The 21,658-nt window shown below is 37.4% G+C and overlaps 1 protein-coding gene and 1 pseudogene across 1 annotated transcript; one reads left to right on the forward strand and one right to left on the reverse strand.

Annotated features, from left to right (window-relative positions):
* Positions 1-597: 597 nt before the first annotated feature.
* On the forward strand, positions 598-14,687 carry LOC149845923 (oligopeptide transporter 7-like; annotated as a pseudogene).
* A 154-nt stretch (positions 14,688-14,841) lies between these two features.
* Positions 14,842-19,641, reverse strand: LOC149845924 (U-box domain-containing protein 44-like). The gene is made up of 5 exons (XM_089997789.1): positions 19,624-19,641; positions 17,903-19,418; positions 17,413-17,716; positions 16,168-16,658; positions 14,842-15,985 (listed from the first exon to the last, which is right to left on the reverse strand). Exons 2-5 carry the CDS (start codon positions 19,115-19,117, stop codon positions 14,981-14,983), a joined length of 3,015 nt encoding a protein of 1,004 aa, XP_089853915.1. The 5' UTR covers positions 19,118-19,418; positions 19,624-19,641; the 3' UTR covers positions 14,842-14,980.
* Positions 19,642-21,658: the final 2,017 nt, after the last annotated feature.

The raw sequence follows: 21,658 nt of genomic DNA on the forward strand, positions 1-21,658 counted from the left end.
TGGAAGATTCCAAACAGGCCCTTATGAGAATCCAAAACGCCCGCTCCATATCCATACTTGACATGTATGGTGCTCCCATCTAAATCTTAAGGCCAAGCTGACCCAGACTTGGTGTCGGGGAAATTGATCTTATTTTAGCCAGTCCGCGTACCAACAAAGCTAGGTTACTAATTAAGCTTAAGGCTTGTAAATTTTCACTAAAGTTATTCGAGTCATGCCAACTTGATTATGGTTATCGTTGAGCTAGGGTTAGGCTTGATGAATGGGGGCTGTATACCAACAGAGCTAGGTTACTGAGCTTAATTAGGACATGCCAACTTTGGTTAAAGTTATTATAAGGCTTGCCAACTTGGTCAATAGCTATTATTGAGCTAGGTCAAGTTGAGATATAGGAGTTTTAGGGTGGACTGGTTGATATAGGAGTCCTAGACTGGACTGAGCCTATTTATATTCCATACTTTTTATCAAGTGGGTAAGCTTTCTCATAGGCTCATACCCTATCTCAGTCAAACTTGCTCTATTATTGGTGAAATAGAACTCATCCTTCCTCTGTCGGTAGAGAAAATGAAGACCTGCAAGGTCTGACCTCACCCTTTGTTGGCTTACTACGTCGTTCCTGGCTACCTTTTTCACATGGGTACTTCCCTCTCTTGGCTATGTTGGATCTTTCCCAAGTCCGTTCTCTATCAACAACTGGGATCAGGCCTGGGCATTGGTGCTCAAGGCATTGATTGGTCCATAATTTCATCCTACCTAGGCAGCCCTCTAGCCAGCCCTGGTTTGCTACTGCCAATGTTGCAGCAGATTTTGTTCTTGTCATGTATGTTGCGACTCTACTCGCCTACTGGCTCACTGTCTACACGGCCAAGACCTTTCCCATATTCTCATATGAACTCTTCACTATTTTTGGCAAGAGTATAACGTTTCAAGCATTATCACTCCAGACTTCAAATTGGATCTTGCTGCATATTTAGAGGGCCCCCTCCATCTCAACACATTCTTTGCCATGACATATGGTGTTGGATTTGCCTCATTAACCCCAACCATTGTTCATGTTGCACTCTTTCATGGCCAGTGAGATTTTTTCCCTTATCATGTCATATACCTGCATTCCACCTAAAAAAGGAGTGATAAGCAAAACCACAATGAAATTCTGGTTCCTAGCAAACTGCCACAGATTTGCCAACATGAATTCAATACAAATTCTAAAACCTTTTGTTGTTAAAGGCATAGGACTTGAACATAAACCTCACCTTACATGTTCCAGGAAAAATATGGGAGCTAAGCAAATCGGCCTTCTAACATGAAGTATGCAAAATTATAAGGCTAAGATGCAAAAACATCAAGTAAGTCTAATAGTGGACAATTACAAAGGCACAATAAACACAAAAGTGCATAAGCACAAGGTCCACGATGGGACAATACAAAAAGCCTCAAAAGGGTAATACCGATAAGTAAAAAGTATAAATATTATTGAAAAAGGCTTGAAATACAATGAGAGAACAAAGCAAAACACCCCTTATTTATATACAACAAAGGAGAGAGGGGAGGCCACTGAGTGGGTCCCCAAATGGCATTCAAATAAAAAGAAAAAGAAAAGAAAATACATTTAAGAAGAATAAAAACAAAACTAAAAATATAGTTGTTTCTAGAAAACAAATATATGTATATATGAAAACATGAAAATGTCCCTATCGTGCAAAAAAACACAAATTATATATATATATATATATATATATATATATATATATATATATATATATATATATATATATATATATTAACAATCTCCCTCAAACTTACGAAAAAATAACCAAAAGTTTGCTAAAGAGAAAAATAAAATGAGGAGTAGGAAAAAATTTTGTGAATAAATCCACCAACTGGTACTCTGATGTGACATACGATAATATAATAGTTCCTCGCAGATATTCATCATGTATGTAATGATAATCCATCTTGATATGTTTAGTTTGCTCATGAAAGGTATGGTTGCTTGTGATGTAAATTGCACTCTTGTTGTCGTAGCACATCTTCGAAGGAGTTAAGATGATTATTCTTATGTCATTGAGAAGACTTTGAAGCTACACAAGCTCTATGGTTGTTGTAGCCATTGCATGATATTCAACTTCAATTGAGGATAGTGATACTTTATGTTGTTTCTTGCATTTATATGAAATCATAGTCACCTAAAAATACACAAGAAATGGTAGTTGAGACTCTATCATTGAGATTTCCACCATAATTAGCATCAATATAGACATGCAAATCAAATAAAGAAGATGAAGATAGAAAACCCCCCTTGATTATAGTATTCTTGATATATCTGACAATTCTCAGGACAACATTCATGTGCACAGTAGTAGGAGCATGCTGAAACTGACTGACTGAGTGAACTTCATGAGCTATGTTTGGCCGAGTGATGGATAAGTATGTGAGTGACCCAACAAGTTGACGTTAAGAAGTAAGATCATCAAGTAGAGTCTCATCTTCCAGCCTCAATTTAGCATTAATTACTTATAGGGTTTCTATCTTCTTATCATCTGAAATACCAGACTTGGTACAAATATAAGCATCAAGTTTCATTTGAGAAATGATGTACCCTCTAGGAGAGTACACAAGTTCAATACCTAAGAATTATATTAAGAAAACTAAATCAGATATATCAAAATTTTCTTTTAAAATATTTTTAATATCACTAATTCTTTGTTTGTCACTTCTAGTGATAATCATATCATCTACATAAAGCAATAGAATAACAACCATAAAACTTGTACTTTTAATAAAAAGAGCAGTGCTAGTATAACATAAATGAAAACTCATTTGAGTTATAACATTATTAAATTTATTATGCCAAGCTTTTGGAGCTTATTTTAGACCATATAAAGTTTTTTTAAGTTTAAGGATTTTATAATTTTTTAATATAAAATCCTAACGGAGGATCCATGTAAACCTCTTCATTTAATTTACTATTGAGAAAAACAATTTTCACATCTAGTTGGTAGATGAGCAATTTTTTAATAAATGCAATGGCTATGAGGATCCTAACACTAGTCATTCTATCTATGGGGGTGAAAGTTTCTTCATAATCAATATCATATTCTTGAGATTACCCTTTGGGCCACTAACCTAACTTTGTATCATTCAAAAGACCTATCACTCTTGGTTTTAATCTTAAAAACTCATCTACATCCTATAGATTTATTTCCTGTAGGTAATGAAGTTATTTTTCATGTTTTAGTTTTTTCAAGAGCTTTAAGTTCTATATTTATAGCTTCAACTTATTAAGGAAGATTTTTGGCTTCATTATGATGTGATGGTTCGTAATAGGAATGTAATGCTATTAAACATGACATATATTTTGGTATTAATGTGTCATAAGAGACAAACCTATTTGGTGGGTTGGAGAAACGATTGGATCTCCTAAGTGAGGTTTCTTCTAACGATGAATTTTGAGTATATTTTTCTAAAGCATTTAGAGGATTCCTTTGTTCACGCCGGATATAAATTTGCATATGTTTATCAACAATATCATTATTTATAGATGGTTCTTCATGCACATTATCATCACCATTTTTGTTGATATTTAAGGGATCATCCCTTATGTCATCCAAAGAATCATCACAACAATTCAACTCTTCTTGTGGTAAGAAATCAAATAAAAAAGGTATAATCGACTTCATTGTTTTCTTTGGTCTTCTCAAAACCATTTTTATTTTCTAAAAATGTTACATCTTTAGAAACATATAATTTGTTACTCTTAGGATCGAAACATCTATATCCTTTTTTGTTTTCACCGTAACCCATGAATACACATTCAATGACTTTTTGAGACAATTTATCTCTTTTATAAAAAAGCATAAAACACTTACAACCAAAGATCCACAACTGTTTGAAGTTAGGTGTTTCTTTTAAATAATTTTTCATAAGGGGATATATTTTATAAGGATGATGAGACCATTCTATTTATTCAATAAATTGATGTTAGAGCAGTTTCAGCCCCAAAACTTTTTGGAATGTCTTTAGAAATAAGTAGTGTCCTAGTGGTTTTTAAAATATGTCTATGTTTTCTTTTGGCTAATCTATTTTGTTGGAGAGTTCTAGGACATGATTTTTTGCGACAAGTTTTATTTAATTTTAAATAATTTTGAAATTCATTTGATAAGTATTCACCACCCGAATCATATCTAAGAATAGAGTTGTTGTTTTGAAATTTATTTTTGACAATCATATAAAATTTTTTAAAGAATGAAAAAATATTTGATTTGAAATTAAGAAAATATATCCATACATATCTAGTGAAATCATCAATAAAGGTAACATAATATGAACATCCTCCTTTTGATATTATGAGAGAAGGTCCCAACATCCGAATGCACTAATTCAAAAGGTTTCTTAGAGACAAAAGTTCTATTCGAAAAGGGAGTGGATTTCATCTTTCCAAAGATACAATCTTTACAAACTAATTTTTTTTCATTGCATTTTTTTTCCAAAGGGAATAAGATACATCTTTGAGAAGCTTGAGTGTCCAAGTCGTTTATGTTAAGTTTCAATATTTTTATCTTGGATATAATTACAAAAAGAGTTTAGAGTAAGGTTTAAATAGTTTATAAAGTAGAGATCTCCATTCCTATGGCCTTGCCCATTCTGCTTCCCAGACCGGAGATCCTGCACGGAGAAATTCTTAGATAAGAAGGGGGTTCCATATCCATGATCGAAAATTTGTGAAACAGAAAGAAGATTTAAAGTTAGTTGAGGAACAACCCTTACTTTTGACAAAAAATTTTTTAGAGGAATTTAAAGTTTCAACACTTTTAATTTGCAGAGATGTTCCATCAATAATTGAAACATAAGAGGTTTTTGAATTAGTACATAAGTCGGATAAACCACTCTCACGAGGTGTCATATGAAAGGAGACCCCAGAATCAAGGATCCAAGAAGGCATACCTGGATGAGAAGATGAGGCTATTGCGGCACTCGATGTAGATGGAGATTTGAGTAACATTTGAAATGCCTCCGATAATTGAGCAAGAGAAAATACATATTTTTCTTTAATTGGTTCTTCCTTCCTTAGTGCAGTTTCTTCAACGAAAGCGATTTTGTTCTTAAGAGTTTCATATAACTTAGGATAATTAGGTCGTATATGACCCAGTTCATGGCAATAATGACAAATAGCCTTCTTGTAGCCTCCTTTATAACTATTTTGTCTCCCAAAGTGTGGAGGTTTGTAGGTTTTTACATGATTGTCGAGCTTGGATACAACTAACACTTCATCTCCTCCTTTTATCATGCCAAAGCGAGTCTCCTCTTAGCATATTTTGGCAATAACATCCTCTAAAAGAAGGCTTAGATCTACGAAAGAGAGAAGATCTAACTTATTCATATTCGAGCCTAAGTCCATGTAAAAATTAAAAAAAGTATTGTTTTTTCCATTTGCTCTCTCTTAGTTCAACATCTTCATTAGCAACCCACTTGGGTTCAAGAAGAGATATTTCATCCATAAGGGACTAAGAGTGCTAAAGTAATTGCAGATACTCATGTCCCCTTATTTGAAGGTACACATTTTTTTTGAAGAAAGAATTGTTTGGAAAAATCTTTTTGTATATACGTACCTTTCATGAAAAGCCATGCCTCGTTTGCCTTGTGAAATTTAGCTATGTTAGCATATATTTTAAGCTAAACATTGTTCATAAACCATGCAAGGATTTTGACATGTTTATTTTTCTAATCTTTTATCTTGGATTGGTAGTCCTCAATAGCTTTTATGCGAGCAATTTCTTGACCTCTTTCCATCTTGATGAGTTTGAGTTGAGGTTCTGAAATAGAGCCCATCATATATCCTCAAAGTTTCTTGCTTTCGAGGTTATTTTTCATGGCAAATGCCCACATCATGTAACTGATACTATTCAACTTGAAGAAAAGATCAATCTTTTGCTCATTTTTCATCATGGCTTAGAGAGAAAAAAAGGAAAAGAGAACATAAGAACTCCTCTACTTAAATTGCGACAAGAACGTTAATCTCTAAATCACGATTTATCAATAGTCACCTTTCAAGAGACCAAGAGCACAACCTTGTTCTAATATCATGTAATAAAGTATGTGAAATTATAAGGCTAAGATGCAAAAACATCAAATAAGTCCAATAGTGAACAATTACAAAGACACTAAGCACAAAAGTGCATAAGCACAAAGTCAATGATGGGGCAATACAAAAAGCCTCAAAAGAGCAATACCAACAATTAAAAAGTATAAATATTATTGAAGAAGGCTTGGAATACAATGAAAGAACAAAGGGAAACACACCTTATTTATATACAAGGGAGACCATTGGGAGCTCCCCTCGTAGCGTTGTTGGGGAGCTCGCAACGGTCATATTTATGACCGTTGGGGCCCCAACGACTCTATGAGTGGGGCCCCAAATGACATTCAAAAAAAAAAGGAAAAAGAAAAAAAGGAAAAAGAAAAAAAGAAAAAAAGAAAAAAAGAAAAATACATTTAAAAAAATAAAAACAAAACTAAAAATATAGTCGTTTCTAAAAAACAACTATATGTATATGTGAAAAGATAAAAAAACCTCTATCGGGCAAACTAACACAAATTTTATATATATATATATAACAGACTCATGAGGCAGTACAAGCGCGTACCAGAATGGTGGTTCATACTCATCCATGTGATCAATGTGGCAGTCGCCATTTTTGCTTGTGAGTACTACAAGGACCAACTTCAGCTGCCATGGTGGGGGGTAGGGGTGGCAATCGGGTCGGGTTGGCGGGTTGGCGTGTCAGCATACCTCAACCCGAACCCGACCCGTTTATTAAACGGGTCGGCTGTGGCAAACAAGAACCCGACCCGTTTAATAAACGGGTAACCCGACACGACCCCCCAACCCATTTAATAAATGGGTTGGGTCGGGTAAACGGGTTTTCAGGTTCGCGGGTCAGGTTGGCAGGTCGGGTTGGCGGGTTGACAGATCGGGTTGGCAGGTTGGCGGGTCGGGCAGACGGGTTGGTGGGTTGACCCACCCGTCTAACCCGTTTATTAAACGGGTTGGCGGGTTGGCATACCCCCAACCCGAACCCGACCTGTTTAATAAACGGGTTACGCGGGTCGACCCGTTTATTAAATGGGTTGGCTTAAGCCCAACCCAAACCTGCCTAAGAGGCGGGTTGGCGGGTCGGGTTGGCCGGTCGTGTCAGAAATTGCCACCCCTAGTGGGGGGTACTGTTAGCTTGCCATTTCCTTCACTCTCCCCATAGGCATCAGCACTGCAACTGCCAACCAGGTAAAATCTTCTTCAATTTGCATTGGTTTCTTGGAAGGTTTCATAATTGGAATCTAACTCAGACATTCTGATTCGTGAGAACAGACACCAGGTCTCAACATTATAACAGAGTACATAATTGGTTACCTTTATCCAGGATATCCAGTGGCTAACATGTGTTTCAAGGTGTATGGCTACACAAGCATGACTCAGGTTCTCACATTTCTGCAAGACTTCAAGCTAGGCCATTACATGAAGATACCTCCGGTAACAATGTTCATGGGTCAGTGAGAAGCTCTCTCGTTTACTTCCCCTTGGAATAAAATTCATATTGGAATCTGTGAATACAGAAGCTGCATAAATACTCTTCAAAGTAGGATGTTTGCAGTTTAGTAGCACAAAATTAGCTGCATAACTACATGCCAGGAGAGATACTAGCAGATCACGTCTTTCCACATCAATGTCATGCGCAGCTACATAAATGGGTCTAGTTCTTTGATGTTAATTCTATCACTTAATTTAGGGTTCAAATGTGGCAAAGATTGGGTTCTCTTAAAAGAAAAGTCTGCAACAATGAACACAAATATATCAGTGCCACTAGGCCCACTACTAGGACTGAAGCGCCTCTGTGCTTTCATATAACCATAAAATTTACCCTTCATACGAATGAAAGTCTGGTTCCAATTTTTCATTCCGGATACAGTTAGACAAAAATGGGTGCTACCATTTCGTCCTTTAAGGTGTCTTCTCATATTTCATATGAAAGGAGGTGTTGTGTTTGGTCTCCTTCCATGAAAACAAAGTCCGACTCCTATCCCCAACATCAGACTTTGTTTCCACCGGGCATGGGGTATCACATTGAAATGGAATGCCTTAACAGGTGACTGTAGGGCCATAATAACGGCAAAGCTTCCGTTCTATGCAAATCCCCACTTAACAACCAACAACTTTCATCTATTTAGGAAACTGAAAGTTCAGAATGACTAGACTACCATACCATGAGTGCGTGGAATTCATTAAGCATGAACCAGTCATGCTCATGCAGACAAACCAATACAGTGATGCCTGTCAAGGAAGGTTGGTTCTCATGGATGGAACTGGCCGGCCCGACATATGATAATTGTGAGCTGTGCCTCTACACAGCCTCTCATCTCTCCTCTGTCAACTTTTTGGCATGCAGCCAGTGACAAATGCTACTCAGCTTGCCACAATAATGTTCCGAGTCCTTATATACCCATATCAAGGCAAAATTGGATTGGCAATCAGGAAAAATGTTCTCTGGCCTACCAGCTCGAGGCCACAGACAAGTTGTGAGTCAACCCTGATGCCAGTGTATGCTCAAAAGAACTAAATCACCTACAAATACAGTGGACATCAGATAAGTACATCGCTTCAAAACCTGACTTTGCAATTAATAGAGTAATTTTCAGATGGTAGGAACCTTAGTTGTCATAGGCGTTAGGTAGAGCCCTTAAAAAGGCCTAGGCAGTACCCAAAATAAAAAAATGTAAAAAAATATAAAAAATATAATAAGAAACATATATACAATATAAAATCAATCAACAATAAGTAATAGACAAATGGTATATTGTTGAACATTGTAAAACAATTATATAACCTCAACCTGCTTAAATAAATTAACAATTGAATAAACAAACCATACAACTAACAATGTGAATGAACAATACACAAAAAGTAAAATCATATATACAAAAAAATTAGCAACAATAGACATAATACAAACAATAGACAAATAATATGTTTTCTTCTTCTTCTTCTCAACAATAAACATAATATAAGCAATAAACAAATAACATGCCTTCTCTTTCTTCTCCTCGAAGAAGAAAATAAATGATGTCTTCAAAAGAAACTAAAAAAAAAAGCCAAGGCGATCGCAACCTAGGTGGCGCCTAGCGGTAATATAGGGCTCCACCGCCCAAACCTGGTGGCCCAGGTAACAGAGTGTTAGAAAGTATGTGGAAATGAATTACAAGAATGCATAATGCATTCATAAGATCCAACATTGGACAAACACAACCCCATAATAGAGAATAACAAAATGGTCCACTAAAGAACACCACAAGAAGCCTATGAAGAGGCATAAGTTGCATATGCTTCATTGAATGAGGGCCTAAAAGGCCATAAAATACATGAGGGATAACCCCTCTATTTATACACAAAGGAGAGAGAGAGAGTAAGAGAGAGAGAGAGGACCTTGGGAGGCCCAAAACGAACTCGTTGGGCCCCCAACGGTCACATTTGTGACTGTTGGGAGTCCAACGACTCCTTTGGTTGGGCCCCCAATGCAATGCATTAAATGCATTTTATATTTAATAAAAAATAAAAATGAATAATAAAAAGAAAATAAAAATGAATAATAAAAAGAAAATAAAAATGAAAAATAAAATACTCTAAAAAGATTAAAATGCCCCTAATGGGCAGAATTACAAAAATACCCTTTATCGGGTATGATAATTACATATATTTTAACACCCTCCCTCAAATTTTACGTGGGGATAACAAAAAGTTTGAAGATATAAAAGGAGGGTTCCAAGTCTTCAAAAATTCTTTAATGGAAGTCATCATCTTTATAGCGCATGAAAGAACTTTGCAAAGTTTAGCCTTTAACTGTCTTCAATGATCATCCCCAAGCTCCATCCACGATGTATCATAGATACTCCTTTCCTCTCATCTTGGCGATCATGTAGAACAAGCCAAGAGAACTCCAAGTAAAAGGTATCTTTGTATCTTAATCAAATAAAATAGACCATAACATTGATTAAGAAGGATATATAATTTCATCAAAAACAACAATTCATAAGATATTTCATGCATTTTAATTAAATATTATGCAAAAATGATTTAAACTTAAATATTCTATGATAAAACACAATATGTTCTTGAAGAAGGATATGTACACAAGGGCTACACTAAGTAGAGAACACAAATAATTGTGAAGATGTCTTCAAAGATGTGCACTACAAGTTCCAACACCCCAAAGAAAAACGTGTACAAAGACACATCAAGAATACTTGAATAAAAGTACACAAAAGTACATGTGAAAATCTCTATAAAAAGAGATTTTGTATAATACCACAATATAAGAAAAATAAAGTGTGCACAAAGGAGAACACTCATAAGTGCACAAAGGCACGAATACACATGCACAAAAGCATGAAAAATATGAACTTCAATATATGAGATCCCAAGAGGGGCTTTACAAAAGCACATAAATCAACACTAAGGAGACTTTTTATCAATAAAAGATAAGTTAACGATTCTTCTCACATCTTTAGAGAGAAGAAATTCTATGCCAAATAAATGTCATATGAGAATTTGCAAGAACAAGATTACATCAAAAATATCCACCCAAGAGCCAAGAATAAATGTTATTTGAATAGAGAACCTTACATATTGAGGAATTTCTCACTCAAATATTTACAAATACAAAAGCTCACTAGGTGGCCAAAAATCATAAATATTTAATATGCAAAGTACCTGAATTCCCTATAGGGTAAATGCCAAAATGTAAAGTTGATTTTTGAATATGCATATCAATGATATGATCCTTTTATCGATAAATATTTTTCTTTGCAAGTAGTAAGGATTAAGGAAAAACTCATTTAGAGGGAAATCCCATATGATATATTCAGCTCAAAAACAAATTAAGAATGAAATTTTGCAAATTTCAACAATAGTTCATCTACTACAAGCAACCGCTTCATTAGTCCTCCAAAATTCATAAATCAAGTATATAAGCTACTAGAACAAGAACATAAATATAATGCCATTAAAGGCCAAAGACACACACAAAGGTGTGTAAAAATACCTCTTGTCTACATGTAATAATACTTGAAATGAGTGTATCAACGACAAGAATAAGAGTATACATGCCCACATGGAGTAAAAGCATCTCTTATGTACGTAAAAAGACACTCAAAATCAAGTATGTTCAGCTACTAGAACAAGAGTACCAAGCCAACCACGGGCTAAAACACACACAAAGGTGCGACAATCTCTTGTCTACATAAAATAACACTTGAAATGAGTGAAAGAAGCCAATCATGGGCACACATCTCAGCGACTCACAAATGCCAACATGGACTAAAATCACACACAATGATGTGAATCAACGTGCCTTGTCTACATATAATAACACTCAAGAAAAGTGTGTTCAACTACTAGATCAAGAGAACAAAGCCAACAAAGGGCTACCAACACACAAAGGTATAATAAAAAATCTTGTCTACATATAATGACACTTAGATAAGAGGTATAAAAGGAGAAGACTTTTGAGGCAAGAAAGCTTGTAATATAAATACAATTAAAGAACATCAATTTCTCAATATACCTTAAAACACTAAGGTTTCAAACTTTAGACATCCATCACAAGTATACATAATTAAAAGCATCCATAAAAACAACGACCACAAACAAATAAGTGACACACTCATAATTAAAGATCACATAACAAGTCATTTTAGAGTCAAACTACAAGTTGACAACCTAAAATAACATAACATGAGGTACTCATAACTCACCTCAACAAACATCTCTAATATAACAATAACAAGGCCAAAAATGATTGATGCATCATATAACAACTTGTGATGGATAAATATAAATGTCACAAAAAGGCAATGAACACATAAGGAAATCATTTTCCAAATAGGTGATTTTACAAAGAGGGCTGATTTGAAAATAAATAAATCAAAAGTCCAATATAATCAATCACAACAATATGCCTTATAACAACAATTTTGCATAAACATGAATTATGCTTAATCATGATCAATTCTTTAAAAGAAGTCATTTATACCAAAAAGGCTTATCATGCAACAAACACAACATGAAATATTAAGCAACATCATGTGTAAGAATCGATTTGGAATAATCAAAGAGTCAAAACAAGCCTCAACTATGATAGATATAAAGTGCAATTATATGCACACCAAATGGTAATAGATGCACTTTTATGCAGTACAAGATGTTGAATGACAATAATCTTGAATGAGCAAATAACAAATTTAGGCCAATATAGGCATTTATAAAGATGGTAAGATTATGAAGTTTGAAAATCTTATGAAATCCACTATTGTAACTTAAAAATGATGCTCACAACCAATCTCAAAAGATCCACAAAGGTTTAAAGTATTAATGAATCTTTGAAGGATATTATGCAAGAGAAAGATACTCACAAACAATCTTCTCACAACAACCATAAAATCTTCACAAAAGAGTATATACTCACAAGAAGATTATAAAGACCGAAAGACTCCTTAAAGAGAGCTCAAGCACAAAAACACACAAAATTCCCAAAGAAGGGGGAAAACTTTATTAAAGTAGGAGAAATCCCAACAAAGAAGAATAATAGATTTATTAAAAAACCTTATGACAAAATAAGATTGTACTATGGCATAAATCTATAAAATTAAACATTTATTGAGGAGGAAAAATTCAAAACTCATAAGTTTATCAAAAGCATATGACTTAATAGGTTATTACCAACTCCTAATGCAATAAGTACGCAACAAACATTAATGAAGACCATAAATTTTACAATGAGACAAATTCTTTAAATCAAATTGAAGAATCTTTAAGAGTATAAAGATGCAAAGAAAATCACCATATTCCATAAGACCATTTTAAAACTTAATTCAACCAGTATTATAAAAGGCCTTCTTAATCAAATATTGCTCATATGAAAAGGACACATTAGGTAAGTGAATCAAAACTTAATAAGAAATTTTTCATATATGTCAAGCATTTTTCCAAAAAACTACATATCTTACAAACATTTTAATCTTAATATACATTTCTTTAACGACTTACCATTCATATAAAAGGTATTCTTACAAACAAAGTTAGGTATAAAATATAAATTCAAAGCTCCAGTGGTCATAAATTTTTACTGACCCATTAAAGCAAGTTTTGAGCAATCATATATCTAATTTTTTGAAAAACAAGTTCACTGGTTTTTAAAAATTATCATTTAAAATTTTCAAAGAAAAACATATGAAAAAGTATGTATACGAAAAAGATTCAATGGAGTATCAAGTAACTCAAATTCTTATAAAAAGACATAATGACAAAGAGAACACATGAAAAATATATCAAATTCTTCATACGACACTTAAAGAAATAGAATGCATACCGAATAACTTTAAGAAAGAAAAAAGAGAGAAATGAATACTTCACCATTTTTCTTTTAAAATTTCTTGAATAAGCACACTTCTCGATGCACCAAAGAACAACTCGATCCCAACCGAGCTCTGATACCATATTAGAAAGTATGCGAAAATGAATTACAAGAATGCATATTGCATTCATAAGGTCCAAGATTGGACAAACACAACCCCACAATGAGAAATAACAAAATGGTCCACCAAGAGACACCACAAGAAGCCTACGAAGAGGCATAAGTTGCATATGCTTCATTGAATGAGGGCCTAAAATGCCATAAAATACATGAGGGATAACCCCTCTATTTATACACAAAGGAGTGAGAGAGAGAGAGAGGACCTTGGGAGGCCCAAAAGGAACTCGTTGGGCCCCCAACGGTCACATTTGTGACCGTTGGGGGTCCAACGACTCCTTTGGTTGAGCCCCCAATGCAATGCATTAAATGCATTTTACATTTAATAAAAAAGAAAAATGAATAATAAAAAGAAAATAAAAAATAAAAATAAAATACTATAAAAAGACTAAAATGCCCCTAATAGGCAAAATTACAAAAATACCCTGTATCGGGTATGATGATTACATATATTTTAACATGGAGCTGCACCTAAGTCGCCTAGGCACCGCCTTTGACAACTAAGGTGGGAACATTAATTGCTGGGATTGTGTACCTGTGTACAGAATGGTGGCTGCTGGAGTCTCGCAAATATCTGCAAGACATCCCTCCTGTCATCTAGCAGCCCTTGGACTTGCCCTAGTGACTGTCTTCCATGATGCTTCTGTCATATGGGGCCTCATTCGTCCACACAGTATCGTTGGTGACCTTGGCACATATGAGGCTATCAACTGGTTCTTTCTAGCCAGTGCAATTGCTCCTCTTCTTGTATGGTTTGCACATAAAGCCTATCCTGATAAGGAATGGATTCGACTCGTCAACATGCCTGTGCTTATTAGAGTCACTGGAATGATGCCACCAGCCACCGATGTAAATTACACCAGTTGGATCATCGTTGGTTTCATATTTGGCTTCTTGGTGCACCGTTACCGGTGGGAGTGGTGGCAGCGCAATAATGTGCTCTCAGGTGCCCATGATGCTGGGTTGGCTTTCATGGGGGTGTTACTGTATTTGTTTTTGGGGTTGGAAGACACTAGTCTGACTTGGTGGGGCAGTGATCTTGATGGTTGTTCCTTGGCAACTTGCCCCACAGCAAAAGGTGTTTTTGTCGAAGGATGCCCAGTATTCTGATAACCAAGGACATACTGATGCAGCCATCAGAAAAAGGAGAGACACTTTCGAGCCTGAACTTGGGTACAAAGATGTCGCCAATAGTGTAGGCTTTTCTCCACAGAACATTACAGGAATAGCAGTCACAAAAGCCCGTGATATGAAAAAGCATGTACATAGACAATGAATTTCATGTATTCAATAGCAAATAAGTACGTGTACAAGGTACAATGACAATTTTATTTTCTGATAGTTGGAAAGAATCAGGAAAACAATTAGATGCAAATAATTTAAATATTACAGATCTAAAAATATTAAAAGAAAGATGACTGTTCGGCCAGCACATCCAAGTGAGCAAGCACCCTAGCTGCCAAAGATTTAGTAACACCATCTCCCCTCTGTGTCATCTCAACTAGCTGAGTCTGAGCCAATGGTCCAAATTTGCTCTTGTACTCTTCAAGCCGAAAAATCCTCTCAATAACACGCAGTGCTTTCTCAGGAGTTTCACCACAACCCTGTATGCTTATTAAATTTATGATTGGAGCAATTGCTGATTTCTCGTCAAGCACTTTGCTTCCACTTTGTAGTTGCTCACCCTCTATAAGTGTAGACAGTGACTGCAGTGCAGCCTCGCACACACACATCTCCTGCAAACCCAGTGCCCGCACTAGTGGCTCCACTGCGTCTGCTTCCAACAGGCAGAATGTCGACTCAATAGAGCAAACACCCCCATGAATCCGGCAACCAGGTTCTGGTGGCGCCCAAAAGCACATGAATCTTCGCTGTCTCTCTGCAGGATGACTCAGCTGCTTTGAATTTTGTGAAAATTGAGCAAGTGACAATGCTGCCTGCCGCTTTGCCTTCGGAGTCCCAAAGCTTAATAATCTTACCAAGATCAAGATCACACCAGCTTCAGCTGCTCGTTTCTGCAGGTTGATGTTCACTGATAATGTGAACCGTTGTAGGGCTCCAGCAGCTCTCTCAAGTAACAGATGGTTCTGGGACAAACCTTGGTGGCTTCCTGAGTCGATGATTTCCCTGATCAGTGGCATTGCACCCAAATCAAGAAGCAAATCTGTTATCTGTGTATTGTTAATGGGGAGATTTTCTACAACACCCATTGCTGCCGCTTTCACCTCATCATGGTTAGATGTTCTGACAATGCTCAGCAAGGCCTCCAAGGACCTTTTACTCACATGATCAGCCAGAAAGATGCCATCACAATCTTGGGTCAAGCTGAATAACAGCTGCACAGCACTTGCCTGGACTCCAAGATTACCATTTTCACAAAGCTGCACTAGTAGTTGAATTGCTCCCACCTGCAAAAACCATGCAGAGCAGTCACAATAACTGCAATCAGGACCATTGCACAAGCCAAGCTAGAACAACAAATCCTAGAAAAGGGTACAGAGTATGATTGCTACTCCTGAAGTAGGAGCATGATAGTGAGCACAGACATGCATACATCCATACATAAAACTGATTTTGAGATAATATGAACCTCTCTTAGTTTAGCCCTCATCTCCGTTGCTGTGGGGAGTTGGCACATAGCATAAAAGGCCCGCAGAATGCTTTGCTGAATATCAGTTCCTGTAAAGCTAATTAATGCAAAGAGCCTGCAGATATCAGTATCAGATTGGAGCAACACAAATGGAGACCCACTCGTTTTAGGTGAAGCAGCCGATAAGGCAAGATTCATAAATGTTACTGCTGCCTGCTCTCGCAAACTTAAAGATGTTGCCTTGGGAAGGTCTAACAGGTCCAGAAGTATTTGCACTGCATTTTCTCTGATCATATGAATCCCATTCCTTGGTAAAGTTGAGAGATTGCTAAGAGCTTCAATGGCCGCTTTCTTTGATTGTGCATCTCCATTGGAGATCATATCCAGAAGAGGTGTCAGCACACCATCGTCACAAAGAGCTGACTTGCTAAAATCAGTGAACTCCATCTCAGCTAGAGTTGACGCCATTGTCACCTTAACATCATTGGAACCTGCATCATCAAAGCTTTCAGCACTCACAGATTGCAATCATAATAGACAGCCCTAATAAGCAAGCTCCATTAGAGCTTGCTGCTTAAATCTGACATGCATATTATCAGATCAACACAAAGTACAGGGAAATATTTAGGGAAGGAATAAATATATCACCTGAAAATAAGGAAAAAAAAAGGGAAAAACAAAAAAGAAGTGCAAATTTAGGCATTTCTATAACTGGTAATATTTCAGATACTTGAGATGGACTTAAGACTAGACAGGATCAGGTCGAGCTCTAGCATTGGTATTAACAGGGTCAAGCCCAATGGACCTAGGTTTTCCTCAACCCTTGTAGTAGTAGGCTTGAGCAGGCAATTTGGATCCAAGCCCAGCCTGTTTGATGCCAGACACCCAAAGCCCATTGCCCATTGGGTTGCTCAATCTGACTTGAGCCCTACATGAAATAGTCTAAAATATCTCTATAATTTATCTCATCTTTGTAATACATTTGCATACAAGCTGCAAGTCACTAACAAGGTTGGCTCAACATATTCATCGTTTCTGACAGTAACTTAGTGATAATTGAAGCCGGCATTCCTTTTCCAGCCCTTTTCGACATAATGATTGCTAAATTACTGCATGGAACATAAAGAATTTGCAGAGCTTTATGAAAAACAGATGTACGCTTGGTGGTAATTCAGTGGCTGAAATGCAGTAAAGATGTTAGGCTTGAAGCTAAATGCAGTAAAGAAGAAAATTAAGAGAAATTACCAGAATAAAGCCTTTGCAACAAAGGTCCAAAGTAATTTGCTTTTGCCATTAGTACTACATTCTGGTCTAATAATGAAAGACTTGCAAGAAGTTCACTTGCAGTTTTAGCAGCCTGAGGCTCATCACATTTTGTCATAGCAACGAGGAAGAGGATGCTGCCCTGTACCCTCCCAATCCTTTGAAGGACATCCATATTCTTTGACAGTTCAAATAGCAAAGAGACAGCTGACATGCCTTCTCCAATAGCGCGGGAAAGAGCTCGGACTGTATATTCGATGGCATTATCCACAGTTGCAATTGTTTCCTGCAACATACACCAACTACAACTCATAAAAAAACCAGGATTATTCCAGAGTAACCTGACAATCAAGACATATCGTAATGATATTTCTGTTCTCCACAACAGACTGATGCTAAGACACTCATTGCATTATATTAAGGAAAAGTAAACAGAACAGTGTAACGAATAGTGACTCGGTAAAAAACTTACCTTATATTCATCACTATCCCTTGCCAAGAGGCAAAGCAAGTCCAAAGCTTTCTTCCTAGTCGAAGGCTTGTTTCCACCGAGTAACCCAACAAGTACAGGTATGTAGTTCTCCATCACAACACATTCTCGATGGATGCCTCTTTCTGTACAGAGAATCTGAAGCCGCTCAAGTGTGTCCAGCACTTCGTGTTCTTCATTTGAACTGAGTCTTGGTTTCATGGAAGCGATTATGATCATGGTGTTTCTCTCCTTCCATTCCTCAATGGATTTACAAAGGGTTACGTTGGGCCGGAGTTCACCACCTGCTAAGGGGATCATGGTAAGGGGACATACCATGTTGCCATCTGCAAACCATTTCTCTATAGCAGTTCTCTCAAATGTCTGGCCAGAAGCTGTCTCTACAGGATCAACCATAACTTCGTGAGTAATGGGGCAGTAAAAGGACTGCAACGGCTCCAGCGGTTGACTGCCCAGTGAATTCTTTTTGGTGTAATACTTGGCCTCCCGCTCCATAGGGGAAGAAGCGATGTCAGCTCGAGACAGCAATGCAATTATCTGTTCCATCTGTATAGCCTCCGCTCTATCCTTCCTGAGCAGTGCATCCTCCTTCTCTCTCTTGAATTCCTCAAACTCCTTCTTCATCGCTGATCTGTCTTTCGAGACACCAACGGACTCAGATATCTGGAGCATTAGCTTATTCGCATAAGCACGATCAGAACTCCTCTCCCGTATCCCCAACTCTATCTTCTCCAAGACCTCTTCCTGAGCAACCGCAGCCCTGAATTCTGCCTTTTTCATACTGTCACAGAGACTTGTGATCTCCTCTCTTGCAGCCAATGACAGATCCAGAGATGCTAACGGGATCAAGCTCAGCGCACGGCTGAACTCGTTGGTAGTTTCCTGTATAACCTTGATGACCCTCCTGCAGGTAACCAGGAGATAAATCCTATTCCTCTTGCCACACTCTGCCACCAATTGCTTCACCACCTTGATCTCCCTATCAAGAGCCTCCACCACCGGTCTCATGCTCTCCGAATTGTCGACCTTCTTCTTCGTTAGCTCCGTCAGGACGGGAACCACTCGTTCCAAATAACCCGAGAGCTGTGCGAAACTCTTCTTCTCTACAACCACATCCTTCGCGGCGGAAACCGTCTCCGCTATTTCTTCAATAACCTTAGCCAGAGTCTCCGAAAGAGTAAGGAAAGCCAAATCCATGGCGGGATCTCCTGGCAACTGAGCTCGACCACCAACAGAACCAAACACTAAAAAGCACTATACAGTCTCAAAACCCTCGGTTCCCAACTCATACAGACCGTTTTCAGCGCTTTCCCGCAACAATTCATGCCCAAATTCCCTCAAAAAATCAGAGTAAACATGAACGGTGTTTGATGCTCACGCGTTTTAAGAAATTCATGGCCAAATTTCCCGCACAAGAGCTCATTCCGGCGAAAAAAAACGCTCCTTTTTCCTCTTTCTCAATCAAACATCGACGGAAGCTCAAGAAAAACACATTTTCCTACTCACAGAAGGGAAACAAATTCGCTTTTTGAACAAATGATTGCGAATTGAGGTCGGGTTTCTCGCTGAATTCAATCGAAATAGAGAGAGAGAGAGAGCACAGAACCACTCGAAAGAATAGCCCGATAGAACGATTAAGAGCTCAAAAAGCGAACAAGCAAAAGGGAATTAAGAGAGAAGAAGTGAGGGACAAAAGATCTGACCTACTATCGCGATGTTTCTGCTTCATGGAGAGTAGGGATCTGCACAAGCACGGATGAATCCTCTCTCTCTCTCAGAGTACAGAGTGAGTTGGTGGAGAAGAGGGAAGCCGCATTATATGAGCGACTTTTTCGCTCGGCCGTGCCTCACGCTCTCACGCGTGAATCCAAAGTGCAAAAATGGGGGGGGGGGGGGATAGACAAAAATTATCTCGAAATGGAAATTTTGATTCTCATCCAAACGAGAGAATGGATCTCGTGCGCAAACTAACCAAACATCAGAAAATGGAAATGAGAAACGGAATGCAATTTCACATTTCAAATCACAAAGTGGAATATGTGATTCAGAATCAAATCACATGAGATACATCTCACATTTCGGTTATTAATTTGGGCTTTTGTTTTTTCAGAGAAACTCTTAGTACTAAAATCGCTCAACGAATATGTTTGGATAGTGGCATTTAGGAGGAATTGAGAAAAATTACTTGTAGAGAATCCAGTGGACATTGAATGAATGGGGAGAAATCATTTAGGATTTTAAGGGCCTGTTTGGAATCTGGTAGCTGGGATAGAATCATATGTGCGTTTATGTATTTGAAGAAGTGTCAGCTGATACCACCTAGCCAAATCCTTCTTTAGTGTAAATACAAAAGAGAAAGGGCCTCACTTCTAGGGACTAGGACCAAACCTTATAGGGTCCGGGTATGGTGATAAATAAGAAGGCCCAATTAATACCGTGGTTTGGATCCAAAGGTCCGATTAATGCATGGATCCAGGTATAATTTGTGAAATTTTATACTAGACCTGGGCCTGACATGAGTTTCCATTAATTCTCACAAAATTTCAATGTAAAAATGATAAAAAATATTATTTTATCGGGTATGGGCTGGGTCTGGTTCATGTAGTTCTTATTGAATTCGGGTATGGTTTCTCTTATAGTAGACCCAATTAGACTTGAGTCTGGATCCGATACCATACCCAAAAATCTGGTCCATGTCTAGTTTTACCTAGGTCCAAACCAAAACTCGACCGGTTGACACCCCTATTCACTTCCCACCCCAAATGCGTAAATACCCATCCCAACTACCAGATTCCAAACAGGACCACCAAGGTAGTTTAACTAAGATTTTACCTCAGGAACACCAAATGCATAAATATCCATACCAGTCATCAGATTCCAAATGGACCCTAAAAGGAATTGAAGTCCTTTTCGAAGAAAGACTTAGCAATTGTCTTCTTTCTTTGAACGAATTCAAAACAAGGATTTAGAAGGAATTGCTTGGTGTGAACTCTTTTTACTTTTATGATTATGTCAATTCCTTCCTTACAAATAATGTAATGCAAGAAATAAAAGACCATGAATCCCATTGGTGTCATTGCTTTATCATGGTTGGGACCTTGTTCTCAGTGAGGGTTTTCCTTTGTCATTAACAAAAAGGTCCTTAAATCTTCTAATTGAGAATAGAGGGGGGCAATGGGTTGGGCACCCCGATGGACTAGGCCAACCCTACCCACCATGGATCAGGTTTGGGTCAAGGTTTTAAGCTCTGACCTGTTAGCTACCAGGCCGAAACCTGATCCGTTATATATATGGGTCAGGCCCAGGTTGACCCACGGTATTCCTGAGCTACCTAATTAAATTTTTTAGTAGCTCGTTGCATAGTAACTTGATAACTATAACTATTTATTTAATTAGTTGCATTTATCATGTGAGAAATATATAGACAATTAGATGACTGCATTAACCTTTTATTTAATTCATTATTTTTTATATTATAGGAATTAATTTATGATCTTCATTAAAAAATAATGAGTTTTGGTGGGGTTGGACCAACCAACTAAACATTGGTCCATTGGGCCAGGTCATGGGCTGCTCTTCAAATCCGAGCCTGTTAAGAACCAGGCCAAAACCCGACCCATTAATAAATGGGTCGGGCCATCTTCAGGCCAAACTGCACTTAAAACCCAATGGGCGGGGCCAGGGCCAGGCCCAATGCCTACCCCTAATTGAGATATCTATCAAATTTGGATTCCAATA

The sequence above is a fragment of the Nuphar pumila genome, chromosome 2 (genome assembly GCF_984573655.1).
Source record: "Nuphar pumila chromosome 2, dmNupPumi1.hap1.1, whole genome shotgun sequence".
Classification (NCBI taxonomy): Eukaryota; Viridiplantae; Streptophyta; class Magnoliopsida; order Nymphaeales; family Nymphaeaceae; genus Nuphar; species Nuphar pumila.

What these genes read in the sequence shown, in the direction of transcription:
- LOC149845924 (XM_089997789.1), bottom strand. Translation starts at nt 19,117, where the DNA reads ATGGATTTGGCTTTCCTTACTCTTTCGGAGACTCTGGCTAAGGTTATT. An exon ending in GGGATAGTGATGAATATAAG is followed by an intron (nt 17,717 to 17,902) that starts GTAAGTTTTTTA and finishes TGTATGTTGCAG; the next exon opens with GAAACAATTGCAACTGTGGA. An exon ending in GTTGCAAAGGCTTTATTCTG is followed by an intron (nt 16,659 to 17,412) that starts GTAATTTCTCTT and finishes TTGATGATGCAG; the next exon opens with GTTCCAATGATGTTAAGGTG.